Consider the following 23,352-nt stretch of genomic DNA (forward strand, 5'->3'; position numbering starts at 1 on the left):
TGAATGAGGATAGTGATAATGAGTTACAGTTGCATTTCTAGTATTGATGAAGCAAAAAAGACATTTGAGGGTTGAGAATTTGGAGCCATCCTTGAGTGCTTTTTGTTTGATGGCTGTTCCTCAAACAAATTGATGAGGTCATCCTCCCTTTCCTCCATCAAACCATTTTAACCAGCTGACAGTTGTACCTGACCTGAGTTACGAGATCTTAAGATGTCGAAACAGAGGACACGCCTGCAGCCAGCTACTGTTTGACAAGCTGAGTCGCTGTTGACGGCATCAGTCAGTTTAAATCGAGCTGAGACCGGCTAAGATTTCTTTAAAACGTTCTAAAACTGTTTCGTGTCATCATGAATCTATACTCTGACAAAATGCCAGTGCCTAAAGCTCAGTTCAAAGCTGAATAGAAGAGGTAGTTAATAATAAGGACAAAAACCTCCACATGTTACATCTTTGTAGAAAGTGTGACGAAAGAACCTATATAGGAAAACTAATTGCAGATGTGGGAAAGTAATTGAGGGCACATGTGTGCGTGTGTTTCTATGTATAGGCAACACGTGAGTGGGTGGTGACGCATGTGTTTTTCATGTCTATTCAAAGATAAGTGTGAGTATATTTTAGGGGGTGTGAAATGGCTGTGTGAGGATGAGTAGAAATGTGTGTGTAGGTGTGTGTGTGTGTGTGTGTCTGGTCTCTGGGTGTTTTAGCAGCCCCCTGCGGCAGAGGACCAGTGATATTTAATGGATTCTTCACAGCCAGCGTGGCGCGCTGCAGTATTCATGACTGGCAGTCATGGAGGGGACTCAGATCAAACAACCAGAGCTAATTGAAACCCCCAAAAACCCTTTTGTTCAACTTTTTTAATCACTATTCTCCTTTCTTTTCTCTTTTCATATAAAACTGCCTTTGGTCTAGTCTGATCTGACATAAATCTCCATTAATTTGCTCTAGTGATAGTGCTCAGTGGCGGAGCTGCCTTTGGTCCTCAACCGCACTACCAAAGAAAGGTGGAACTGGCTGTTGTCAGTGCTGGGAATTACTAGAATACGCTGAGGAAATCAAAGTTAATGTGTGTGCCCATATGAATGAACTATTTCTTCCACCTGAATGTCACTTCAAACTTATTGTACACTTTTGAGTTTTAATTGGGTATATCTCAAAGGCAAAGCCAAAGAAGCACAGCATGCTGTATAATTAGATTGATAACGGTTGGAAGAAAGAAGGTGACCACTGTCATGAAGCTGACTTGAATGTAAGAAAAAAAATCCACTGCAGAAGGATGACAAATGGAAGAAAAAGAACAATAGTGAGGTGCACCATGAGAACATGGAGCAGCTTCATTAATTCTCCTCAGATATTCTCCAAGTCTCTTAACTCTACTGGATGGATGAACATTAGACCTGCTCCTGCTTCAAAGGACAGGTTCAGTTCCACCTAATCTTAATATAATAGTGTGACTACAGTTTAATAGAGAGTGGCAGGGGCATGAGGTTTCAGCAGTTCAGCCATTCAAGTATCAAAAAATTTCCTTTTTTGTGTCTTCATGAGATCTGTGTCCTGCATGTAAAGGACACCAATCAACCTGCACACAGCAGTCAAGACCCATTTGACTGCTGCAGCCTCTTCCGATTAGCTACGGCTAAAGTTTAGAATCCATTTCCGCCTGAGACAAGGACAGCAGATTGTGCCCTATGTGTATTTGCACAGACGGGATTCCCTCACATGCACGATTGTACTAACTAATAACTCTTTCATGGCACATATGGCATGTGAGTATAATGAATAAGGTAGACTTTAAAAAGCAGAAGCCGTCCTTTAAAATTCCTTTGTGAAACATTCACTAGTAGGCGAAATGACAAAAACAAGCTGTTGGAGTCAGTGTTATAGGAATCCGTCCACGTGGTTGATTTGCATGGAGAATGCATTCATGCATACAACATGTATGTGGATTTGCATTTCACTATGCATTTATTTAGCTAAATTTAGAACATGAGCACAGTGAACACAGACATCTTCTATGTAGAATATACTTAACCCCGATTATGGAAGCTGTGCCTTGTTTGTAGTAAGTAGTCTATTTTGTAGACATATATGTGTGTTGTAATTATTAATAAGATGCCATGTATATAAGATATCAGAATGAGGCCTGGATTGTAGCTTGCTTACATCGTCATTTGCAGTGAAACAGACTGAAGCAAATATGAGCTAAAGAACACACTGACCTCTTCTCTTTATATGATGAACTAAAAAGCTTATGTGTAGCTATCCAGTTAGTCCATCTTCTAGAACTGTTATCATCTCATTCATATTAACTGAGTTATATTATTCTGCCTCGAGAGCTGTCTTCTTCTTTTTCTTCTATCTTCTACAAACTATGTTTGACACTGCACGACCTCCTTCTTTTAGAATTTTTCCATCTCAAGTAAAAAATTCATTGGTAATGGATTGTATGATGCATGAATCCATCCATCCATCTGTCTTCTTCCGCTTGTCCAGGGTCAGGTTACGGTGGCAGCAGGTTTAGCAGGGCACTCCAAACGTCCTTCTCCCTAGCAAAACATTACCACAACAGCTTCTCCTCTGGGATCCCGAGGCATTCCCAGGCTAGATGGGCTATGTAGTCCCTCCAGTGGGTTCTGGGTCTGCCCCGGGGTCATCTCCCAGATGGATGTACCTAATGTGCTAAGCCCAGGCCATCTTTGCCTTCCGGCTCAACTCCCTCTTACCCACAACAGTCAGGTATAGTGTCCACAGTTCTGCAGACGGCGCACCAACCTACCCGTCCATCTCACACTCCATTTTCCCATCACCTAAGATACTTCAAGTCCTTCATGAAGGATTGCATGATCAAAAATCTGGCCTTGACTTCAATGAACGCTCTTCTTTGAACAAGCACTTGCACGAACATGAAGCTGTGAAGCACTTAGGTCTCTCCTTAATCAGTGAAGTACTATTAAATAAAGGTGGTTAAATTATGACTGTCCAGTCAATGATCACCAAGGACATTACAGGCAGCAATGTGAACAAAAGGAATGACAGAACCATTTAATAAAAAGATATCTATCCCCAAATAACCCACATAGTCTTTAAAGTGTGCTATCCGGTTCACACATTCATCATGTGGTTCATCTGAAAAACATCATTAAACTCCACTTAACTATACAAAAAGGTGACAGAGTGCAGTTAGCACTGTTGCCGCACAGTGAGAAGGCCTTGAGGAGCAGAAGCTCCATCCTGGTTCTTTTGTGTGATGAACAGGTGGTCTTTAACAGCAGGTTTGGGACCCCTAAGGGAGAATACTTAGTAAGGGGTTGCCTCCAAATTATTATATGATCATATTTAACATTTCTAAAATTAAACATTAACACAAGTCCAATATGTTATTAGACAGATTCGTTTAAGGTCTGTAGAGCCATGAATTTTTGTGCAATATTTGGTGAGAATATTGGGCGAGATTTGGTTTGGGAACTGGAGGGTGGCTGGTTCAAGTCCAGTATGGACCAAAGTGTGAAAGGTGGACTAGTAGGTGTACTTGTACCTGGGCCACTCTGTGTGACTGCCCATCACACCACATTTGCATGTCTATGAGCCCTTTGTGTGTGTGTGGTTGTATTAGAGTAAAAAACTTGAGTGAAAAGAAAATTTTACCTCAAGGGATTAATAAAGTTTCTATTCTATATGTAGCAGGGGGTCTCTGCTCTGTCTCTATATCAGTTACATGGTCCTTGTCCTGAACGCTGCAGACCCCTGGTCCAGGATAATTCCTTTTGTCACACCCCATCCTGCATAAAATCGTAGCAGTACACAACGACCTTCGGACTAATAAAGAAATACCTTGGCAGGTCTTTTCAGGACAATAAAGCACACAGTAAAGTTTCTTTAATGTGACTGTGGTGGTAAAGATCGGGTATCAATAGTTGATTCAACTTGGAACCAGTTTCAAATTTATAAGCGAGAATTCATTAAGACAGATGCTTTGTTTTTCCACTCATTGACTCCAGAGAGGGGAGTTTGAATCTACTGGGCCTCCATCCACAGGCAAAAACCAGTGTATGTAGGGATCCACCAAAACATGATTATCGCCTAAAACAATTTCATGCCCGGGAAGTACATTTATTATGTCAAAGCATCTGCTGCATGGCACAAAAACGCAATGTTTCTGATTTCCCCAGTCACAGACAAAATTCCCTCAAATCAGTTTCAGGAGAAAAGAGAGCTACAAAGAGAGATCCTGAGGCCATATGAGTATTCTGTATTTTCTTTTTCTTTTTTTAATCATTTCCCACGTGTCCCTTTCACATGATCCTTAATTGTGAAGTGATGTTTCGATGCGAGAGCTACAACCTGAATCATGACCGATGTTTGACGATGATGATGATGGAGATACAGCAACAATACAGTGCCAATAACAATTTATATCTCATGATTAATGAATTATTTATATAACATGTGCTATAAATAGCTGGGCTGTGTGTGAGACTGACAGCTCTGGTGCTGTTTGAAGATCTCCACGCTCGTAGGTGAGTTGCACAGAGGTGGAGCAGAGGCATTCATATGCAAAAGAGCTGATTAAGGACTACATGTATTCAAACTGAAGGAGCGGCAATGGGGCTTGGGCATGTGAGTCACACTGACTTAGATTTATAAAACATGCAGCATTATGAATCTGACCAAGAGAATATGCATGTATATATTATGCATGTGGCCTGCTGCAAATAGATCATAAGAATAGAATAGAACATAAACCATGAGTGAGTCACATCATTTATGACTAATTACTTTTCATGGCAGCCTAAAAATCCCAACGTTTTTGTAGTTCCTAACAAGAATCAGAGCAAAGATTCTTTAGGAACTTATATCAATATAGCAGAATGAGAATCACATCTGTAGGTGCACTAAGAAGTAAAAATATTCCATGAAATCAAAGCGTCACCCTGCAGCTCTTTTGTATTTCTCTCTCTTCTCTCTGCTGCTCTTATCGCAGGAGGCCGAGTCTCAACTGTATACCCAAATACAAATACACTCACACACGTCCCTGTGTGTCAAAAGATGTGATGGATTACAACAATCAAACAATATTTCATGAGTCCCAGCTGGCTCTGAGGAGCCACAGCCATTTAAATTTGTAGGAGAGAACAGTTCTCTTTGTCTATTTTTGTCCCCACTGTCTTCCCCTCTCTTCTCCAATGAGTCACGCTCTGTTCCCGACCTAAAGTGAGACACTCTGATCCAGAGAAACGCAAAGTAAGGTCTGAGATTTTGGGGGGCTCTATGTACAGAATATGGCCGAAATGGAATGAGCGTAACTCTGTTGTCATTAGTGTGTAATCACCTGAAAATAAGAGTCATTATGTTTTTGTTACATTAGAATGCGACGTTTCTATCTACAGACACTGCAGCTCCTCTTCCACACTCTATGTTGAACCTCCATGCATCACCTACAGTAGCCCAGAATGGACAACAAACAAACAAATTGGTTAGGTTCAGGAAAACTAAGTTAGTTTAAAAATTGTTTGTTCCTCCCATCCGTCCAACCTAACTCCATATGTGGACTGTCTTGCTCCTTACACCACATCACTTGACTTTGACAGCACATCAAACCGTCCAGACACAACGGCAGAGGGTTGGGCCATCTACCAGCTACAGTATTTGACGAGCTGGGAGTGAGAACTTTTGTCATTACATATGAGGAGCACAGTGCAGTCTCTACATGGCCATGTAGACGTTTTTCACATTGTGAGTTATGCCTCAGAACATGATTACAGATGAGTTCATCCAGGATTAAAGATACATTCATTTCATTCGAGTTAAAAGGTGAACTCAGTCCACGTCAGCAGGAATACATCTGTCATGGTGAAAGGCCAGATCAATGGAAAGGTTCAGCTGAGGAGAGAGAGAAAGATTTTATTGGACAATTGAAACATTTTACTAATATCAAATAATAAATTATTGTCTGTACTCTTAAAGCATCAGTTTGTCACTAACTGAATGTAAACCAGAGTTAGGCATCTGACCATGAACCTTTGTCCTCATACAAAGTAACACAACAGACACACAGGCCCGTCGGCTCAAGCCAATAATACAGGCCAATTAACTGTTAATGTGAGGTAATTGATTTGCAGTGCCAAATGTACTGTAAAACAAGCCAGCTTTGTGTTCACAGGCTAATGAGGATAGCATTGTGTGAGTAACTGTGTGTGTGTGTGTGTGTGTGTGTGTGTGTGTGTGTGTGAGGTCAAGGACTGATTCTCATTATTTTGGGATACTGTTAAATTCATACAGTATATAATGATAAACATGATCATTACAAACAGGACCAGCAGCATGTTAAGGGTTAATTCAGAATGTGTGGCAATGATTAATTTATTGTTAGCTGTTGTCTGCATTTATATATTTAAATGTTTCTGATTAAAAAGAATATTTTCTGTAGTGCAAGGTTTATTCTGCGCAATGATTAAGGAGCTTTTCTGGTTCTCTTGTCCACAAATGCAAATGTCTTCTGTAGTTCAAAACTTAGCTCACTAAATTAACCAACGGCAAGGAGAAGCTCAGTACCAGCTGATCAGATCCAAATCAAGCACCAACATCCGTGGCTGGGAAATGAAGCCAATGCGCCAAAGTGCCAAAAACTGTAATTCCTCGAGCGTCCACTTGAGGCTGGCTACAGAACATTTCATCCTCCATAGAACTCACGTTCAAATTATATTAAGGCATAAAGTTATGCAGAATTAACAGCACTAAAAATATATTACATACCTTAGAGATAGGTCATATTTTTCACATGTTGGCTCCGTTGCTGTGTCTCTTTGTCTCCCTACATATGTTTGCAGAGAGGAGCATGGTATCTCAGGCCCTGCTGTCCTCAGCCTCCTCTCTGAGGGACCACGCAGCTTTCTTCCAATCAGAAACGATGCGGCCAGCAAATGACCCCAAAGAGCGCGATCCCTCCCACGTGCGGATGCTGAATGATGTACTCCGTGACCTGGAGAAGAGCTTCATCATCCCACAGACACCACCTGGAGTGTACAGGTAGGAGACGAGTTACTTTCTCAGTAGTTTCAACAGTGCTGTAGGAGATAATGGGTACGCTGCCAACCCACCAAGAACACACACACACATACACACACACACACACACACATGCTCAGTATGGAAAATCTTCAAATGTTATAAGACATCTTAAAGTTCCTTCTAGCATTGTGTGTCTTTCTGTTTCTCTGGTGAAATATTACATAGGTCATGCAGACTACACTTTTATGGGTCAGCAGTTCTTCTCTGTATTATTTTCCATTCCAGTGAGCAGCTCTTAAAGGTCCAGTGTGTAAGATTCAGGGGGTCTATTTACAGAATATGGCTGAAATGTAATACATTTCTAGAACTATGTTTTCATTAGTGTAAAATCACTTAAAATTAAGAATAATTTTGTGTTTGTTACCTTAGAATGAGACTTTTATATCTATGGATGCCACAGGTTCTTTTCCACGTAGTCCGTCATGTTTCTACAGTAGCCCAGAACAGACAAACAGACTCTAGATGGGGCCTCTCATGTTTGTCATTCCTCCTATGCTAGGAAGGCAGGTTGTGGTGAGGGGGTTGTAATGCAGCAACTACACTGTTAGTTACCACTAAATCCTCCACACTGAACTAACTAAGGTTAGAAGCTAGTACATGAAATTAATAGAACCAGAACACAACAGGTAGGGTATCAGAGTTTAGTCCATGAATCCACCAGGATAGTTTCAGAGACATTTCAGGTTGACTGTGGAGGTTTGACCAGTCTAAGCATCTGATTGGATGACCCCTACTCAAACGAATGGTAAAAAGGCAGCACTTCTACAAACTTAGCTAAGTTAATATCACTACTGGTCAAAACTCTGCAGGGGACCTTCGAAACAAATCGTTGTTTTTGCTCCATAGTAACGTATCATCGACATAGATATGTAGATGAAAAATGCATACTAATTGGAGTCTTCTTCTGTTGCATTCGATAGTGTAATACAATATGGGGTTACACTTTATTTGGACTAGAGTAGTACAGTATTTGTAACATTGCAGCAGCTTAATAGTTGAGATTAGTGCAGTTAAAAGTGTTTACTAAATCTAACACAGGTGAACCTAAAAAACAGCAGGAGGGTCTAGCGTCTCCCAATGCTAGTTAATAATGTAATGTAACAGTTTCATGGTCTGATATCTGTCCTGAGTGTGAGTTTTGCCTTTCTCTCTCTCTCCACGGCGTACAGTATTCATGAGAAAAACAACAAGAGATTTTTCAATTGTATCCCCAAAGGTAAGAGCTGTTGCACTTAGTCACAGCTCAGCTCAGCTCGCCTCGCACTTCATCCATGACTCATCATTTTAAAGACAGATGAACCTTGAACACATACTTTTGTTGAATAGATGTAGTAGTCTGCTCAGGGTCTTCTTGGTTACGCATTTAGCAAAATATTGTGTTTTCCTGGAGGTCAAGCAGTAACATTATTAGAAGTGATTTGTGGAATGCGATACTGAAAAATGACGAAAGCGGGCCAAGTCAAGAAACAAGCGTGAGAGTGATTTCTCTTCATGAAGTGACAAACCTTTGGTGGCAGGATTTGAACTTGAAGGCAGATGAGTATATCAAACATATTTTCTCAAATACTTAACTGAAGATCAAATTCAAGGTACTTGTACTTGAATATTTCCATTTTATGCAACATTATACTTCTATTCCTTCCTTTCAGAGGCATATCCTGTACTTTTCACTTCGCTACATAGTTTGAGTTTAAGTTACTTTTCAGGTCGCAATTCTTCATACCCTTCCTGTCGAGTTATTTTTTATTTTTATTATTTGTATTTGTTTTTTAATTAGGATTTATCTGATAAACTAAAGGATTAAGTGTTCCGCAGTGGATTTTACAAAATACTCATTCTTTTTAAGCCAATTAAACGATTTAAAACCCTCTTGGATGAGCTAGAAAATAATTTGTCCCAAAGCTGAAAACAGGTCAGTTTTTTCTGAGCTCATGAAAAGTTTAAAGAGTTTTTAAAGATATGTGGTTCTCACAGGACAGCACTGCTACAAATATGAATTATGATAATCTCATAGAATATGTCTGTGGTGAATTAAACTAACCTACAATAAATAAGTATTTAAAACTAGCTGCATATTATCTGGAGTTATTTATATTCATGCCTTCATTCCAAAAGATCTTTAATGCAGAAATCCAGGTGTACCACTGTACATGTACATTTGTTAGTATTGACTTAGTTATGATCAAAAACTAGTAAGTTGACAACTTACCAGACAAGAAATCTGGACTGACTTTTAGTCAGTCCAGATTTCTTCTCTGGCGGCCTCATTCAGTCACTCTCTAGTTTCCTTTTCTTCACTTCCTCCATCATTTTCTTTCGTTTCTTTGCATCTGCCATGTCTCTGCTGAGCCCAGTTATGCTGCCCGCTCTCCCAGCTCTGGTTCTGGTGCCCATTTCAGCATCTTCTCCCTGTATGCATTTTCCCCATGTCCCATGCCTAAAAAGCCTCCTCTTCCTAGTGGTCCAAAAACGCCTGTGGTACAAACAATAACACAGAGAGTTGAAGAGGAGCAGCTGGAGAAGACATTTTTCCATAAAATATGATCCAGATTCACCAGAATCAGTGAAACATTAATGGTGTGAGGCACCGTTCACTCCATAACAAGTCAGTGTAGCATCACAATGATTTGAAATCTTTTTTTATGGTAGAAAATGTCACTTTAAACCAATCCGGTGTCGTCTAATAGGTAATTAAAGAGGCCTTTCAGAAAGTTGTAGTTATTTAGTATTCACCTTTTTATTATGAGGACATAATAATGAGAAATAATACAATACTGAGCTCAGTGATTGTAGTGGTGGCCCGCTGGTGCTGAATGAAAGGAGTGGAAACCTGGTTTATTCAGAACAAGCTGGCAGACAAAGAACAAGGTGGTAGGTTACACCTGTTTGAACACAAAGGCCCCCAGCCTGCACAGCCGTGACTCATCCAAACAGTCCCTGCTCTGTCTGAGAAACATTTGGAAGACGCTAGCAGTCGATCTGGGACAACAATTCCTGAGGCCAAGCCCAGAATTCAAATTTAGAGTTACAGGAAAGGATTGTACGAAAGTTATTGGTTTGGGGAGTGGAGCTGAATCTCATGTTTAACTGCATTAGAACATATTCTGTCGGTCAGCAAGTTCCATCCTCAGCCTTTTCTCTGTCTTTAACATATTAATTGTGCACTGCAGTTTGTCTTGTGTTATTTTTACATTATGTTAATCACATAATGTAAAAGGATGGAGGATGGCACGGTTCATGACTAACTCATCTTGAACTTTTCAAATTTGTTCATAAAAACTTCAACTTCATTTTCACCTGGACCACACTGAGGAGTATTAGGGCTAGGCCTAAAGGGGGTGTGAGTTATTTTGCATTTCCCAAGTAAAGTCAAACTTTCTGAAAAAATTGAACTCCTTAGGCTATCGCCACCTCTTCCAAATTTGTAGTTTCTCCTTCTGATCAGACACAGTTTTCTGTTCAATCTCTTCAAAGTCCTAATACATCACCATACTGTGTTTATGTGCTGAAAGAGAGAGAGAATTTCCTTGATACTAAAACTCATTCTGAAGTACAATTTCACCGATTCATCTACAAAAGCCATTTTTCAGAGTCAGCCATATGTGCTACCGTGGGGAGTTTGACTCTTATCTTTCCATTCTCGACATTTGGACTCAAAAATGAAAAAATCTGCCTCCTCTTTCACCCTCATGCCTGACCCTAATACTCCTCCCATTGTATAACAGAATACTACAATATGTAGTAGTAGTAGAAGAAAAATAGTAATAGTAGAAAACTATTTAACACAAAATATGAACAACTTTCCAATTCATATATATGCATTCCATTTTCTATGCACTCTTTGACATGAAAAAAAACAACTTTGCTTGCTATAGTGATATCTAATGGTTATAATTGGTACTGCAGGCCGAATTCAAAACAGTGGAGGGTTGTGAAATATTGAACAAGGCACTCTGAGTTCTTCTGGGCTCTACTCTCCAATATGTATCTGTGTTTTACCACGCTTCTACTCAGGGAGCTTTTTTAGGTCGGCCAGAATCTAACATGAAATCTGCTGATTAGCTTAATAGCAAGGCTGTAGTACGTTTTATATCTGGCAAAGAACATCAACATGGGCCGTGTGTGGTATCAGACCGGAGCAGAACATTAACAGACCATCTAGTCCAGAAACAAACTCACTGTAGTGTTGTTGTCAAGAAGGTAGTGAGCAGATGACATGGCATGGTCATTCTATGTTTAATACAGTAAATATCTTACATATTGTAGTTCTAAAAGTCCTAGAAATTTACAGTCACCAAAAAGATAAGAAATACATAACCCTCCCCGCCTCTCCATGCCCTAATCATTTTTCTGTAGTCCCTAAATCACATGCGTATACTGTACAGCCATGATTTAAATCTGCTGTCAGCATCTGTCTTGCACTGGGTGCTTCCACTTCTTTTTCATCTTGTTCTACATATGGAGCAATAATGTAGCATAAAACCTGAGCTTCACAGTGAACACATATTTATTCCATCTGACAAAAAAGGGAAAATGGGCGTAATTTACAGACAACAGTGTTTGATTTTTTTTTTTTTTTTTCCCCAGCAGCAGTAGCTTTTCAGGGCACGGCAGCAGTAATTCATTGGCTCCACACAGTGAATTTACAAGAAAGTGAGAGCTCCAGATTAGTTGGTGAAGTTATTTTAGTCAAACTGTCCAGCTAAAGAATAAACACAATAAATCATATCAAATCACATTTAGTTGGAGGACAGCTGACCTTGACTGATAGCAGAGACTTTTTTCCTCTGCGACTATATTTCTATCTCATAATAGTAACACCTCCGTTCGGTTTGATTTTAGCATCCTCACAGTGTCTGCTGCACACTCTGTCTTCCGCCACAGCACTTTAGCTGTCTACTTTTCAACGAGATTCCAACAGAATAAATGGCCTCTCTGCTGTTCAGTGTTATTCACAGTTTATGGCAGTAATAGACATGTTAATTGTCCTCGACTGCCATTAGCATCCAAGCTAAAATTAGCTGCTCCATCATGCTCGGAAAGCATTAAGGCTTAATAGCACTCATTTATAAAGGAAAGTTACCATTCCCTCACAGGACTAAGACAATTAGACTAAGAGTGGTGAGCAGTCTTTAAAATGTTTACAATGATGCTTTATGTGGTATTTTAAACAACAAAACCTGATGTGGATTTTTAAGCGACATAAACACACAATCAGACTTTGGTGCAGTGCAGTAAGACACATTTACAATGATGCCTCTGATTTGTATTTTTGTGGTTCTGTGAATGATAATTGTATCAAGTAGCCTCGTTGAATTTCATGCTGAGCCTTGAAACACTTTACAGAGAATCCCATCCACTGTGAATCAGACTATATAAGATATTGTGAGGGGTATTTGGTAATTCACTGCAGACCTGTTTGCGGTCCAGTTGTAAATATTTCAGTTCAAAGATGCTGACTGCTGACGCTGGAATGAGATTCAGGATTATTCTCGGACACCAACAGGGTCAGTGGATAGATTCACTGTGTTTAATTTTAAATGCCCGTAAAGATGAACAACTGCATTATTGCTCAACTTCGGGATCAATACTCAGTGTACTTTATACTGTATATAATTTTAATCAATTATATAAATCATTTATATAGACCATGTGTTGTAATAAGAACTTTTCTTTTTAATTTTAAAACACAAAACTGAAATCTAGTGTCAAACAGACTCAAGTTCATAAAGACTAAGTAAAGACATAACTTTAATACTCAAATTTGTCGAATTCTACCTTTGAGCTACCTTCACCTCATAGTGGCTGAGTTCATAAATACAACTCGATAAGTTGTTCATAACATGACAAAAAATGAATACATTCAACTGTTTGTTAAATAGTATAGTCTGTCTGTGTTTGATGTGTGAACACAGAATGGATGCATATATCTGTACGTTCGTCCTCGTTCTCTTTTGTCCTTTTTAAGGAAACTTGAAAATTAGATTATTTATATCATGCTTCTTATGAGAGAGTTATTGCAATCACAGAAACTGGTGAAGCACATACACACACTGACATCGCTGCACTATTAGAGGTGAAGCATATCAGTATTCATGCACACACACAGTACCTCAAACCCTTATCTGCGTAACTTGCACTCCACCAAACCTTGCAGACCTAGTTAGGTGTGGCAGGAGGAGTGATGTTGAGTAAAGCCACAGTAGTCAGGTGAGAGGTTCACAAAAGACCCTAAATCCCTCAGCTCCGTGACGTTGCAGATGCTGTTTAGGTCTGTTTTTCACCCGACTTCATAGTGCTTCAGCGTTTTGCCCACCAGACTTTCCAGACAGATTTGCTCATTTTCTTTTTTTTTATGTGCTTTTACCTTGAACAAATAGGCTACATGGTTAAATTGGTTCCCTTTTCCTGTTTTTTAGGGTAGGAATTTTGCACAGGCTGTTTAATTTTGAAATTTTGATCGGATACATGCTGTTTGCTGTGTCTGACTTCCAGCCAGCTCTATCTGCTCTGTGTCACTAGACACAGCATCCGTCAAAAATAGACCAGTCACACATTGCCCATCGAACAGAGAGCCGCTTTAGACATGCTTCTAAAACACAAATTTAACATCATGCTGCATGAAGAGAAATTGTGACCATAAACTCTCAAGGACTCTGTTTACTGAGGTTATAAATTAAGTGAGTAGTAGGATCATTTCTCCTGAAACCTTAATACAATTAGACTTTTTTGTGAGACCCAATGGAGCTGCCCCCTGCTGGCCGTTAGAAAGAAAGCAGGTTTAAGACACTTATGTGTTGGTTTCATTTTACTCTGTCCAGCTCATAGACTGTATAAAACACCCACACGTTTCTGAAGAGCCGATGTGAAGTTCAGAGTGTGGTGGTGCTGCTGTGGCAGCTGAATGATGCCTGGGTGTTTAAACAAGCCATCTACCTGCCAATCAAAGCAACCATGCTCTTAATCCTGCATAACTTTAATCCTTAATATAATTTGAACAGTTGTCATGAACGGGAAAATCAGCTATAGAGATCAAAAGCTGTGAAGTTGGACATTTTAGCATGGAGATTGTTCTTTAGCCAGCCTCAAGTGGTCGTTTGAGGAAATGCATTTGGCTTCATCTCATAACCGCAGAGGCTCCCACTCTGGTCCAGCTCTGTCCACTTATTATACTGTCAAACGTGCATAAACTATGAAGTGTAGCGTAGGTGTTGGATAGATGATTATGTCAGCATGTCAATGTAACACCTAAACGAACACATCGCCTACACCACATGCCTCTGTAACCATTAATAGTCTATGGAAGTTGTAGATGAGATGCTAGGGGTTGTCAGATCACAGAGCAGAGGTCTTGTCAGAGAGGGAACGGTGTGCATCACAGATACTGGTGTGAGGGAAAGTATATATATACTAGTAATAATAATTTTGAATTATATAGAAATAATATGTTTTCACAAGTATTTCAATTAGATCTGACACCTGTATATTTTTTATATAATCCCCTTACATACATACAGTAGCAGCCATTCATAATATGAGATTTAGAACTGCATTGCAAATGAGGAACAAAACTGAGGCAACCAGGGACAGATTAAGTCTAGTCAAAACATCAACGATGAAGGTGACCCTCAGCAGGGTGAACAGGTCATCATATCAGTAGTTACACACAGGTCACTGAATTCAAAACATCCTGAACATCCATCAAATCCAGCACAGAGTGTCCATTTTACCTTAAACATGACTCACTGCCTCATGCAAAGCGATCTGTATATTGCCTCCATGTCTAAAATGGTTTCTGACAGTTTAATTATCATTACCATTCAACATGTTTAACAAATGGGATATTGGTGTAATTGTTGTAAATCAACTATGACACATCAAACTCACGTTGGGTGTTAATGATAATATCTCAGATGCTATGAATGTCTAAGCCAGATCAGTTATATGCCAAGGAAGCTTGTTAGCTTGCATTCATTTAGCTCGCGTGATATATGAGCCTTGGAATTGCCTCCAACAGCATCAACAATGCTAGTGGTGAAACATCAATCAAGTCCAGCAACTTGCTCTTTTCATTCACTTGTTACATTTATATACCGGGTTAAATGTTTGGCTCAAGTAGACTTTATCTAGAGCAATACATGCAATAACCCCCAATGATCGGCTGCTTTAAATGACTGTCACACCAAGGTGATTGATGGTTGCTTCAACGTTTACTTTTACTGCACTGGTGTGATATCATTGGGACTCTGAAAGCAATCAAGGTACTAACTGGTGTTTAGGATGATATGAATCACTCACATTTTGGATCTTGCCAAAGTTTCTGTTCCATCTCACAACTTTGGTTTGACAATATAAGTTTTGATATTCTAACAAATCAAAACTTATGCCTGAAACCAAGAAATTAAACCAATCCTGCAGACTAGTTATGAAGGCATGCATAACAATTTACAGATATTAAATGGTCTGATCCCTGAAATGTTTCTATGGTGATGAAGCAGGATTGAATCATTGATTTAAGATAAGCATTTGATTGAAAATGACACCAAGATCTCAGAAATGACGAGTTATTGAATGAGACAGAGAACATTTGTCAAAGTCTTCTCAGCATTTAGAAAATATATCATTATGGATGTTGAATTGTCCTGTGTGCAAACCTTCATCATTTGTCATTGCAATTATTTCAAATTAATCAGACAGGACCATTACTTAATAGGTTAATGCCAGAAGATGAACTCATTCAAATAAAATAGTTAAGCAAAAGCGAGGATAAACTGAAATGTTCCAATTTTAAAGAAACAAATTAGTTCTTATAAAAACACACCAGAGCACATGGACACACCATGAAGCTGTCAGCGTTAAATAGATGCTGCAGCTCCTGCTTGACTGACATCTGGGACCAGTAGACATAGTTTAAACCCAATTTGTTGTGTTGTGGAGCTGGCAGGAGACGGCCTTCATTAAGAGTGCATGTCAGACTGCCGAGGGCCACACCAATCGATAGCCAACATCTTTATCTACACTCTGAGGTGCTTCAAAAAGTCCTCTTTCATAAATGACTTCCACAGACAGTCAGTTGGCATGGGCAGACAAGATCACGTTGGCTCTGAGGCGCTTTGAGCATCATACCAGTGTACATAGAATGTTTGTTTTTTGTTATTTAATGCCTGACAAGTTGGACATTTCATGGTTTGCAAGGTAGAGCTAATTACATGTTTTATTTAATTTGTAACACAAATAAACGACAATTAAAATAAAAATTAAAAACACAACCTTTTACATGCAGTTCAATGCTGACATTCATTTAGAGACTCAAATTTAATCCACACCTGCCACCCAATCAGAATTGGGAATTATAATTGACCATGGTAATATATTATGTAGTGCTTTGTTGTGTTTGGCAATACAAACAAGGTACACCTGGGTTGTAATTTGATTGCAACTGTTTCCAGATGAGCAGTAAAGCCAAACTGTTTGGTTTGAATAGAGCTGTTGCATTAATGTTAACAGAGAGCTTGGAACAGATTGGTGGAGTCAGGAATGAAAAAGAATCCCTGTCTGAAAAAAAGGCTTATGCCAGACCTGTGTAAACTGGTCAGATGTACCTTCCTCTTGCCCAGCGTGTGCTCAGATAACTCCAGGCTAGGACAATAAACAGGATAAGCAGGTCTAGACAATGGATGGATGATGGTCTCAATGTAAGAAACACCAGGCTTTATATCTCACCTGCCAATAACCGGGCAAAATGTTTTTAGATAGACTTGTTCCCCCAGCAGAACAAAACCCATCCTCGAAATTTATTTCTTGTTACAGGGTTACAGCTTTGTGCAAGACGTGAGCACAATACTGACTGAGGGCACAAAAACTCCACTTCGTACAGAGCGAGCTCAACAATCCACCAGTGCAAGGCATTCTCCCCCTGTCGGCCTCTTTCTTACTTTAAAAAGCAGATTTTCTTGCTGACTCTTGCTCACAGTAGGGATGTTCCCAAATATGCATACAATATTCAGCATGGCACGAATAATGCATATATTACTAAAATCAGTTCAGTACATATTTGTTTAGTATTATTGGTATTAGTGCATCTTATATTCAAAAATTACTTGACTAAACAACTTTATGTATGTTTATAAATCATCATCCAAAATGTTTATGTATTTTTACTGCTGATCATGTTCCAAAGTCTACATGGTGTTGTAAATGTTTTTCTTTCATTACAGTTTCCCAAGACGTTACATCCATATTAAATTATTTGGCAATACAGCAGTGTGCCTCTGTAGTGTTTTAGGTTAGGTTTTACTGCTATGAACTTCACTGGTTTTGATCCAGCAGCAACTTCCGTGACTGTTTTTGACACATTAGTTTTAGTGACTATACCTTAACCACCTAACTTCATCCTAACCATACCTGTAGTTGCCATGCAAATATTGTATTCTAAAATGTAGAGATCCATTTACTACTACACTTTGTGGAACATTTTTTGTTTTTGTAAAATGTATTTTATCATAGATAGCTGGATTGTTTTTGTGATTCTGCGCAGCACAAATACATACTGTTAATGGACAAACATATTATCATGACACAATCCAAAGGATGCATTCGACATGCCATCCTTCAGAGCACAATATGGTAATGCAGATAAAAGTGCAGACTCATTTGAAAGTCTACTGCTGACTTTCGTGTTCATGTGCTCGTCATAAATCTAAGTTATGGGAGTTGGCTGCTGGATAAAATCAAACCCAGAACATACAGAGACAGTCGCTTGCTGCAGCAACTAACTATTTAAAAAATATTTCTTTATTAATTAACGGTGTCAACGTGTATAAAAATAGCCTGAATTCCTTTTACTCACAGGCGGAGCCTCACCGGTGTCATAGAATGGTGTTGTGTGGTACATACAGAATCTTCACAGTTCTCTGACTTTGAGTCTAAATTGTGTGCTGAAGGTCAGTGTTCCTTCACACCCTACAGCTCGCGACCTGTGTCTTAACAGATGAAGAATCACTCCATTTACTCTCTAAGACGCTCCGTTCAGCCACTTTAAGAGAAATCAATGTACTTCAGGCCCGAGGAGAGCAACACTCCATAGTCTCTGCCATTCTGACCTACAAATGACTACTCTGCTACCCCCAAAGGCTTGCCTGTGTTTGTGTGTGTGTGTGTGTGTGTGTGTGTGTGTGTGTGCATGGTGGTGTGTACTATAGTGTACTATAGTATGACAGGAAGACAAAGAGACATGGATAGAGGGTCTTTAAAGGACAATAATTCACATGCTACAGCATGTTTGTGACCAAAAATTAAGCTGAGGTCAAAATCTGGAAAAGTTTTCACGTGCGGTGACTCTTTGAATGTCAAATCAAAGCAGTTCAGCATAATTTGGCCTGTAAGTGATTAATTGGCTGCAGATTGGCTGACCCAAAACTTTTTTTGCTACCAGAAAGTGCTGATATTCAGCATCTTTTCACCGTTTGAATCACGACTGAGATTAACCACATTGAATGGTCGAGGAAACTTGAATTCATTGAGTCTGTTTGGTTTGTTCTCCATGAGACCCTTAAACCCCACCGGGAGAAGTGTTTTGCCCGCTGCTGCTAACTTTCTCAGATTTGGACATTTAAATTAGTTTACATGTTTATAAATATATAAATATGTTACATTATTCATTTGTTTTTGGATAATTTTATGAACGAAAGTTTGCACACGGTGTTCTGTCCGATGTCTGTCACAAATAGAACAGCAACGTATTCTCCATGGAGCCGAGCGGAGACCTTCTTCTGGGACACTTCTGACACACAGTGCTTCCGGTGGGGTTTGAAACATTTACTAGAAAGGCTGCAATTATGTTACATCTATGCCCGCTGGAATTAAGCCATGACCTAACGCTAAATGTAATATTTTTCTGTTGGTTAAATATGTATTTTGTTGCCTTTATGGTTGTCATGATATCAGAATTTTGAATTTTCAATACAATACCACGGCACACAAACTAAGACCAACCCCTAACCCTAACTCTAACGAACACCTTTGATACAGTGCTGCTATGGGTAAAAATCACTGAAAACATAGAGGACCAGTTGGGGTGGGTTTTATATTTTATTTGAATAGATTATTTTATTTCTAGGATTTCAGTTCTAAAGTCACCATTTTATTTCTTCACCTTGTTTTAGCGTTTGCTCACAAACTACTTTAACCCACTCGGGCTTGTTGTTAATGACGTAGCAAATCTGAAAATCAAAGGTACCAAATGACAAAAGCACCAGGTGTGTTCACAGTTTAGTGTTTCGGCCTGTGCATGTAAAATAAACTCTGCTCATGTCTGCATAATAGCAGATAAGGTCTGTTTGTGCAGACAGTATATGAGGATGAGAGCTTATCGATTGTGGATGATGTCACTGTGATTGTAGATTGTTTTCTTCAACTTTGGTACTTTACAAATGTGAGCCAGAGCGTCATTTTGAATAGGCTTATATCAAAGACATGCTTTTACTCCAAATCTGTTCCCCAGTTAATGCAGCCTTCTCGATCAACATTAGCCTCCCATGAATGAAACTAAACAGTAGCAAGACAGACATAGAATCAATGTTAGTTTACCTTAAAATCAACTGCTGTTTTATCATTGAACCAAAATTGAAATAACATTAATTAAACCAATCCCCAGACAGCAGACCAACATTGAATCAACACTGCATCAATGCTGCCATGCTATCTGGGTAGCCAACACTGTATGGACCATGTTGAGGCTCAGTTCTGACATTCATAAATCAGTGATTACAAACAGAGCTGTCATTCAGTGTTGAAAAGAGGATATGTTTGATTTATAAAAAAGTGATTAATTCTCAAGTCATATTCTCAAGTTATTCATTGAAGCCCCCTTCCCTCCTTCTCTCTGTCTCTCTCTCTCTCTCCATAGGAACCTGTTATACAGCCTTCCAGGGAAGACTCCTCAGTTTTCCATCCTCAGGTTCTCGCAGGAAGCCGTCCTGCATTGTAACGTCACCAGCAAAGTGGTCAAACACACCTCTGCAGAGAAGGACGTCCTTTGCCACAGCAGTGTGAACCAGTCTCTGTCTCTCATCCTCAGGGCAGTCCGGTCAGCTGAGCGGCTTGTGTGTTTTGGCTTGGATTTGTTTGAGAATTATCCAAATGACATATGATCGCTGGCTGACCCACCAGTGAGCTTGGATGCACTTGAGAGCAACAACTGCCACCGATCAAGTCAATAAAGTTTAAACGCTTTGTAAATATTGAAACACGATTGGCCCTCCGACCGACTGCATTCAAAAGCTCATCTTTACTCGTCATACTCCTGGAAAAGTTGAGAATCAGAAGGAATCCACACACTTAAAGAGTTCTGACACTGCTCAACAGAAAAGAGACTTAAACTCCCAGTCCATAGAATAATTTATCCCCATTATACCCAAACTAAAATTGAATCAATTTAGACAATATAAAGTCCAGAATAGAGTTTTTAAAATGATTTTCATATCAAGGGTGGTAAAACAAACAGTTCTCTGATTGATGAATGTATTGAAACTAACTTGTTGCACACTAGCTCTTAGATATGCAAATAATATTAGCACAATGGGGTCATTTAAATTGCACTATACCTTCTTCAAGTAATAAGAGGCAGATGGAAAGTTTCAGATGATTACTTTTCTTTCAGCAGACACTTGTTCTGTTGTGGAGAAAACTTTTGTCGATCCTTTCCTGGACACGGTCCCAGCACGGGAGGTTTGACAAAATGAAATCACCAATTCAGTTACCTGATGAAGAAAAATGAGATTCAACGGAAAATATTCTGTCTCAAAATGTTAGAGAAAGAAAGTGTTTCTTACACTTTAATTGCACACACTGGGAGATAGAAGTAAGCTGGAAAGAGACCAGGTTTGGTCAATGTTACTTGTTTTTATAGTTTTTTGTGCCCATAAAGGGAAATTTCTGTATTTTATAAACTGGGTCTTATGGTGTTCCTAACATCTTAAGTGTTGCTAACTTTGCACTCAGTCCAGCAAACAATAGCATAACAAGTTATAAACAGGCAAATAGTTTCCTAATACTTTCCATGTGGTTCAGCTTATTGATGTATTGAGGAGAAATGGATGCAACATTGAAGGCAGGAGCTCTGTTCATTCTAATGGAAGCTACTTAAGTGGTGTGTGATGTCAAAAAAAAGTTTTGCTTTCGGGCATAAAATTATGCAAATCATTGGAGACTTCCTCCAGCCGAGCCACGAACTTCTGGTTTAGCCCTCTAGAAATTGGAATGGAGCTAAAATGGTTTAATCATCTCGACTTTCCAAATGTTATTGGACCAAATAGATCAAATTCTGACTGAAACGTGCCATCTCGGGGTGTTGTCAAATCAAATCAAATCAAATCAAATTTTATTTGTATAGCCCTAATTCACAAAATACATTTGCCTCGGAGGGCTTTACAATCTGTACAGGGAGTGACACCCTCTGTCCTTAGACCCTCGGTTCGAGTGACACAAAAAACCTTTAACAGGGAAAAAAGGTGGAAGAAACCTCAGGAAGAGCCACAGAGGAGGGATCCCTCTCCCAGGACGGACAGACGTACAAAGGATGTCATGTGTACAGAACAAATCAACACAAACATATTGTACAATTACAATGACTGATAAAATGACAATGAATGATAAAATGACAATGAATTACAATGAATGATAAAATGATTACAGTAGCAGTGGAACATGTGATAGAGATAGAGAGACACAGATGCACAGCAGCAGCAAATGACACATTGTGACACGTATTTCGCAATGTCAACTTTTTTTTGCCCTAGAAGAGTAGATCCCTATGCAGTGAAGGCATGTCGTCAAGGATTTATGTAAAATTAAACTTTATTCATAAAGTTTTAGGAGGCTCACACAACTTGTTGTTGAATTGAAGGTGAAGAGAGCAATATTTGCATCTGAATGGCCAAAGTCATGAGAATAAGGTTGAAAAATATTGGAACTGTTTCATCTGACAACCATTAAGATTCAAATATCAATTGTTCATAAGGACCTTTTTAAGCAATAAGCCATGTTTAATATCAGCCAGCCCAACAACACCTGTTCCTAGCTGTTTTAAAGTGTGGCGTCTTTTGGCTAGTCGCTTTTTTTTAAAGAACAATAACACATTCAAAACACCAGAACGCGGCTATTCAACAAATCCAATGTTTGAAGCAATAAAAATGAAACTTTTAGTTTTTATCCAGCAGCGAACAACATCTAAAGAGTAAGTGGGTGGGTGTTTATAGATGACTGTATGAGGGTGTCCTTGCAGCGGAGACATAAAAACACTCATCACTGCAGACACCTGGGTTCAATCCATTGTTACCAATGCCTCCAGCTTGGCCTGGAGTCTCAAACAACACCCACAGTACCTGGCAATGTTAGCAGGTGGGAAGCTGGTGGGAGACAATGTCCTTGTTGTTCACACGCTAGCTTCTCCTGCTGATAGAACTTGTACAACTCCTGACTGTCGGGTAAAAACAAGCAGCTGGTGACTCCATGTCCTTCACAGGAAACATGCCGGGTCATTTCTACCTGCAACAGGCCAACAAGAGAGGGGTTGGCAATGATAGAGATCAACAACTATGTGCATAAATATGGGAGACAATGGAGGCAAATGCTAAAATATAAAAATTACATTTTATAGACAAACATTTGAATTACTGCAGTAATTAAAGACAAAACTTCTTCATTATCTCATGCAATGTGAATCAGCCAGTACTTGAAAATAGCAAATGCTGCCAAACCACTTGGCCACCCAGAAACTCATCCTGTATAGCGTCCATAACAATCTTACAGGGATGATGAGGTAGAAACACTCATGGTTTTAGCATAAACAAGTGAAATTAAACAGCACGACTGGGCGTCACAACACAAAGTAATTCCAGCTGGATGCATTTACAGCCATTCAGCTCTGTTTCCACATCCACTTCTCACGCTCTCCCATTTTCTCAGTGTCTCTGCAGCATCCTGCAAAACTCCTAATGTTTTAAGTGGCAACAGCCAGTGTTATCTCTCTGCCTCCTCCTCCTCCTCCTCCTCTTTATTCCTCTCACATTCTCTCCCTAATTAATTCCACCATCCAGTGATCTCTCTCATTGTGCGGCAGTTTGCTCGGCTCCTGACAAGAGATTAAGGAGTCTAAGGCTGATGTGCTGGGCTCTAACAGCTTGCACAAGCCTGAATAGAAACTCAAGCAATAAATCTTTTTTTGTAAGTAATTTTAATAAGAAATTGTATTCGAAAAACATTATTATTGTGAGGAAGAGCA

At 39.4% G+C, this 23,352-nt stretch overlaps 1 protein-coding gene across 1 annotated transcript in view; it reads left to right on the forward strand.

Annotated features, from left to right (window-relative positions):
* The window catches only part of naaladl2 (N-acetylated alpha-linked acidic dipeptidase like 2), a 504,703-nt gene extending 483,217 nt beyond the window's left edge, over positions 1-21,486 (forward strand). The window contains exons 18-19 of the mRNA XM_019256507.2: positions 6,831-7,029; positions 19,978-21,486. Coding sequence (XP_019112052.1) covers positions 6,831-7,029; positions 19,978-20,221 — 443 coding nt within the window. The 3' untranslated portion in view covers positions 20,222-21,486. The remainder of the gene's footprint in view (positions 1-6,830; positions 7,030-19,977) is intronic.
* Positions 21,487-23,352: the final 1,866 nt, after the last annotated feature.

Source organism: Larimichthys crocea, chromosome XVII (assembly GCF_000972845.2).
Source record: "Larimichthys crocea isolate SSNF chromosome XVII, L_crocea_2.0, whole genome shotgun sequence".
Lineage (NCBI taxonomy): Eukaryota > Metazoa > Chordata > Actinopteri > Sciaenidae > Larimichthys > Larimichthys crocea.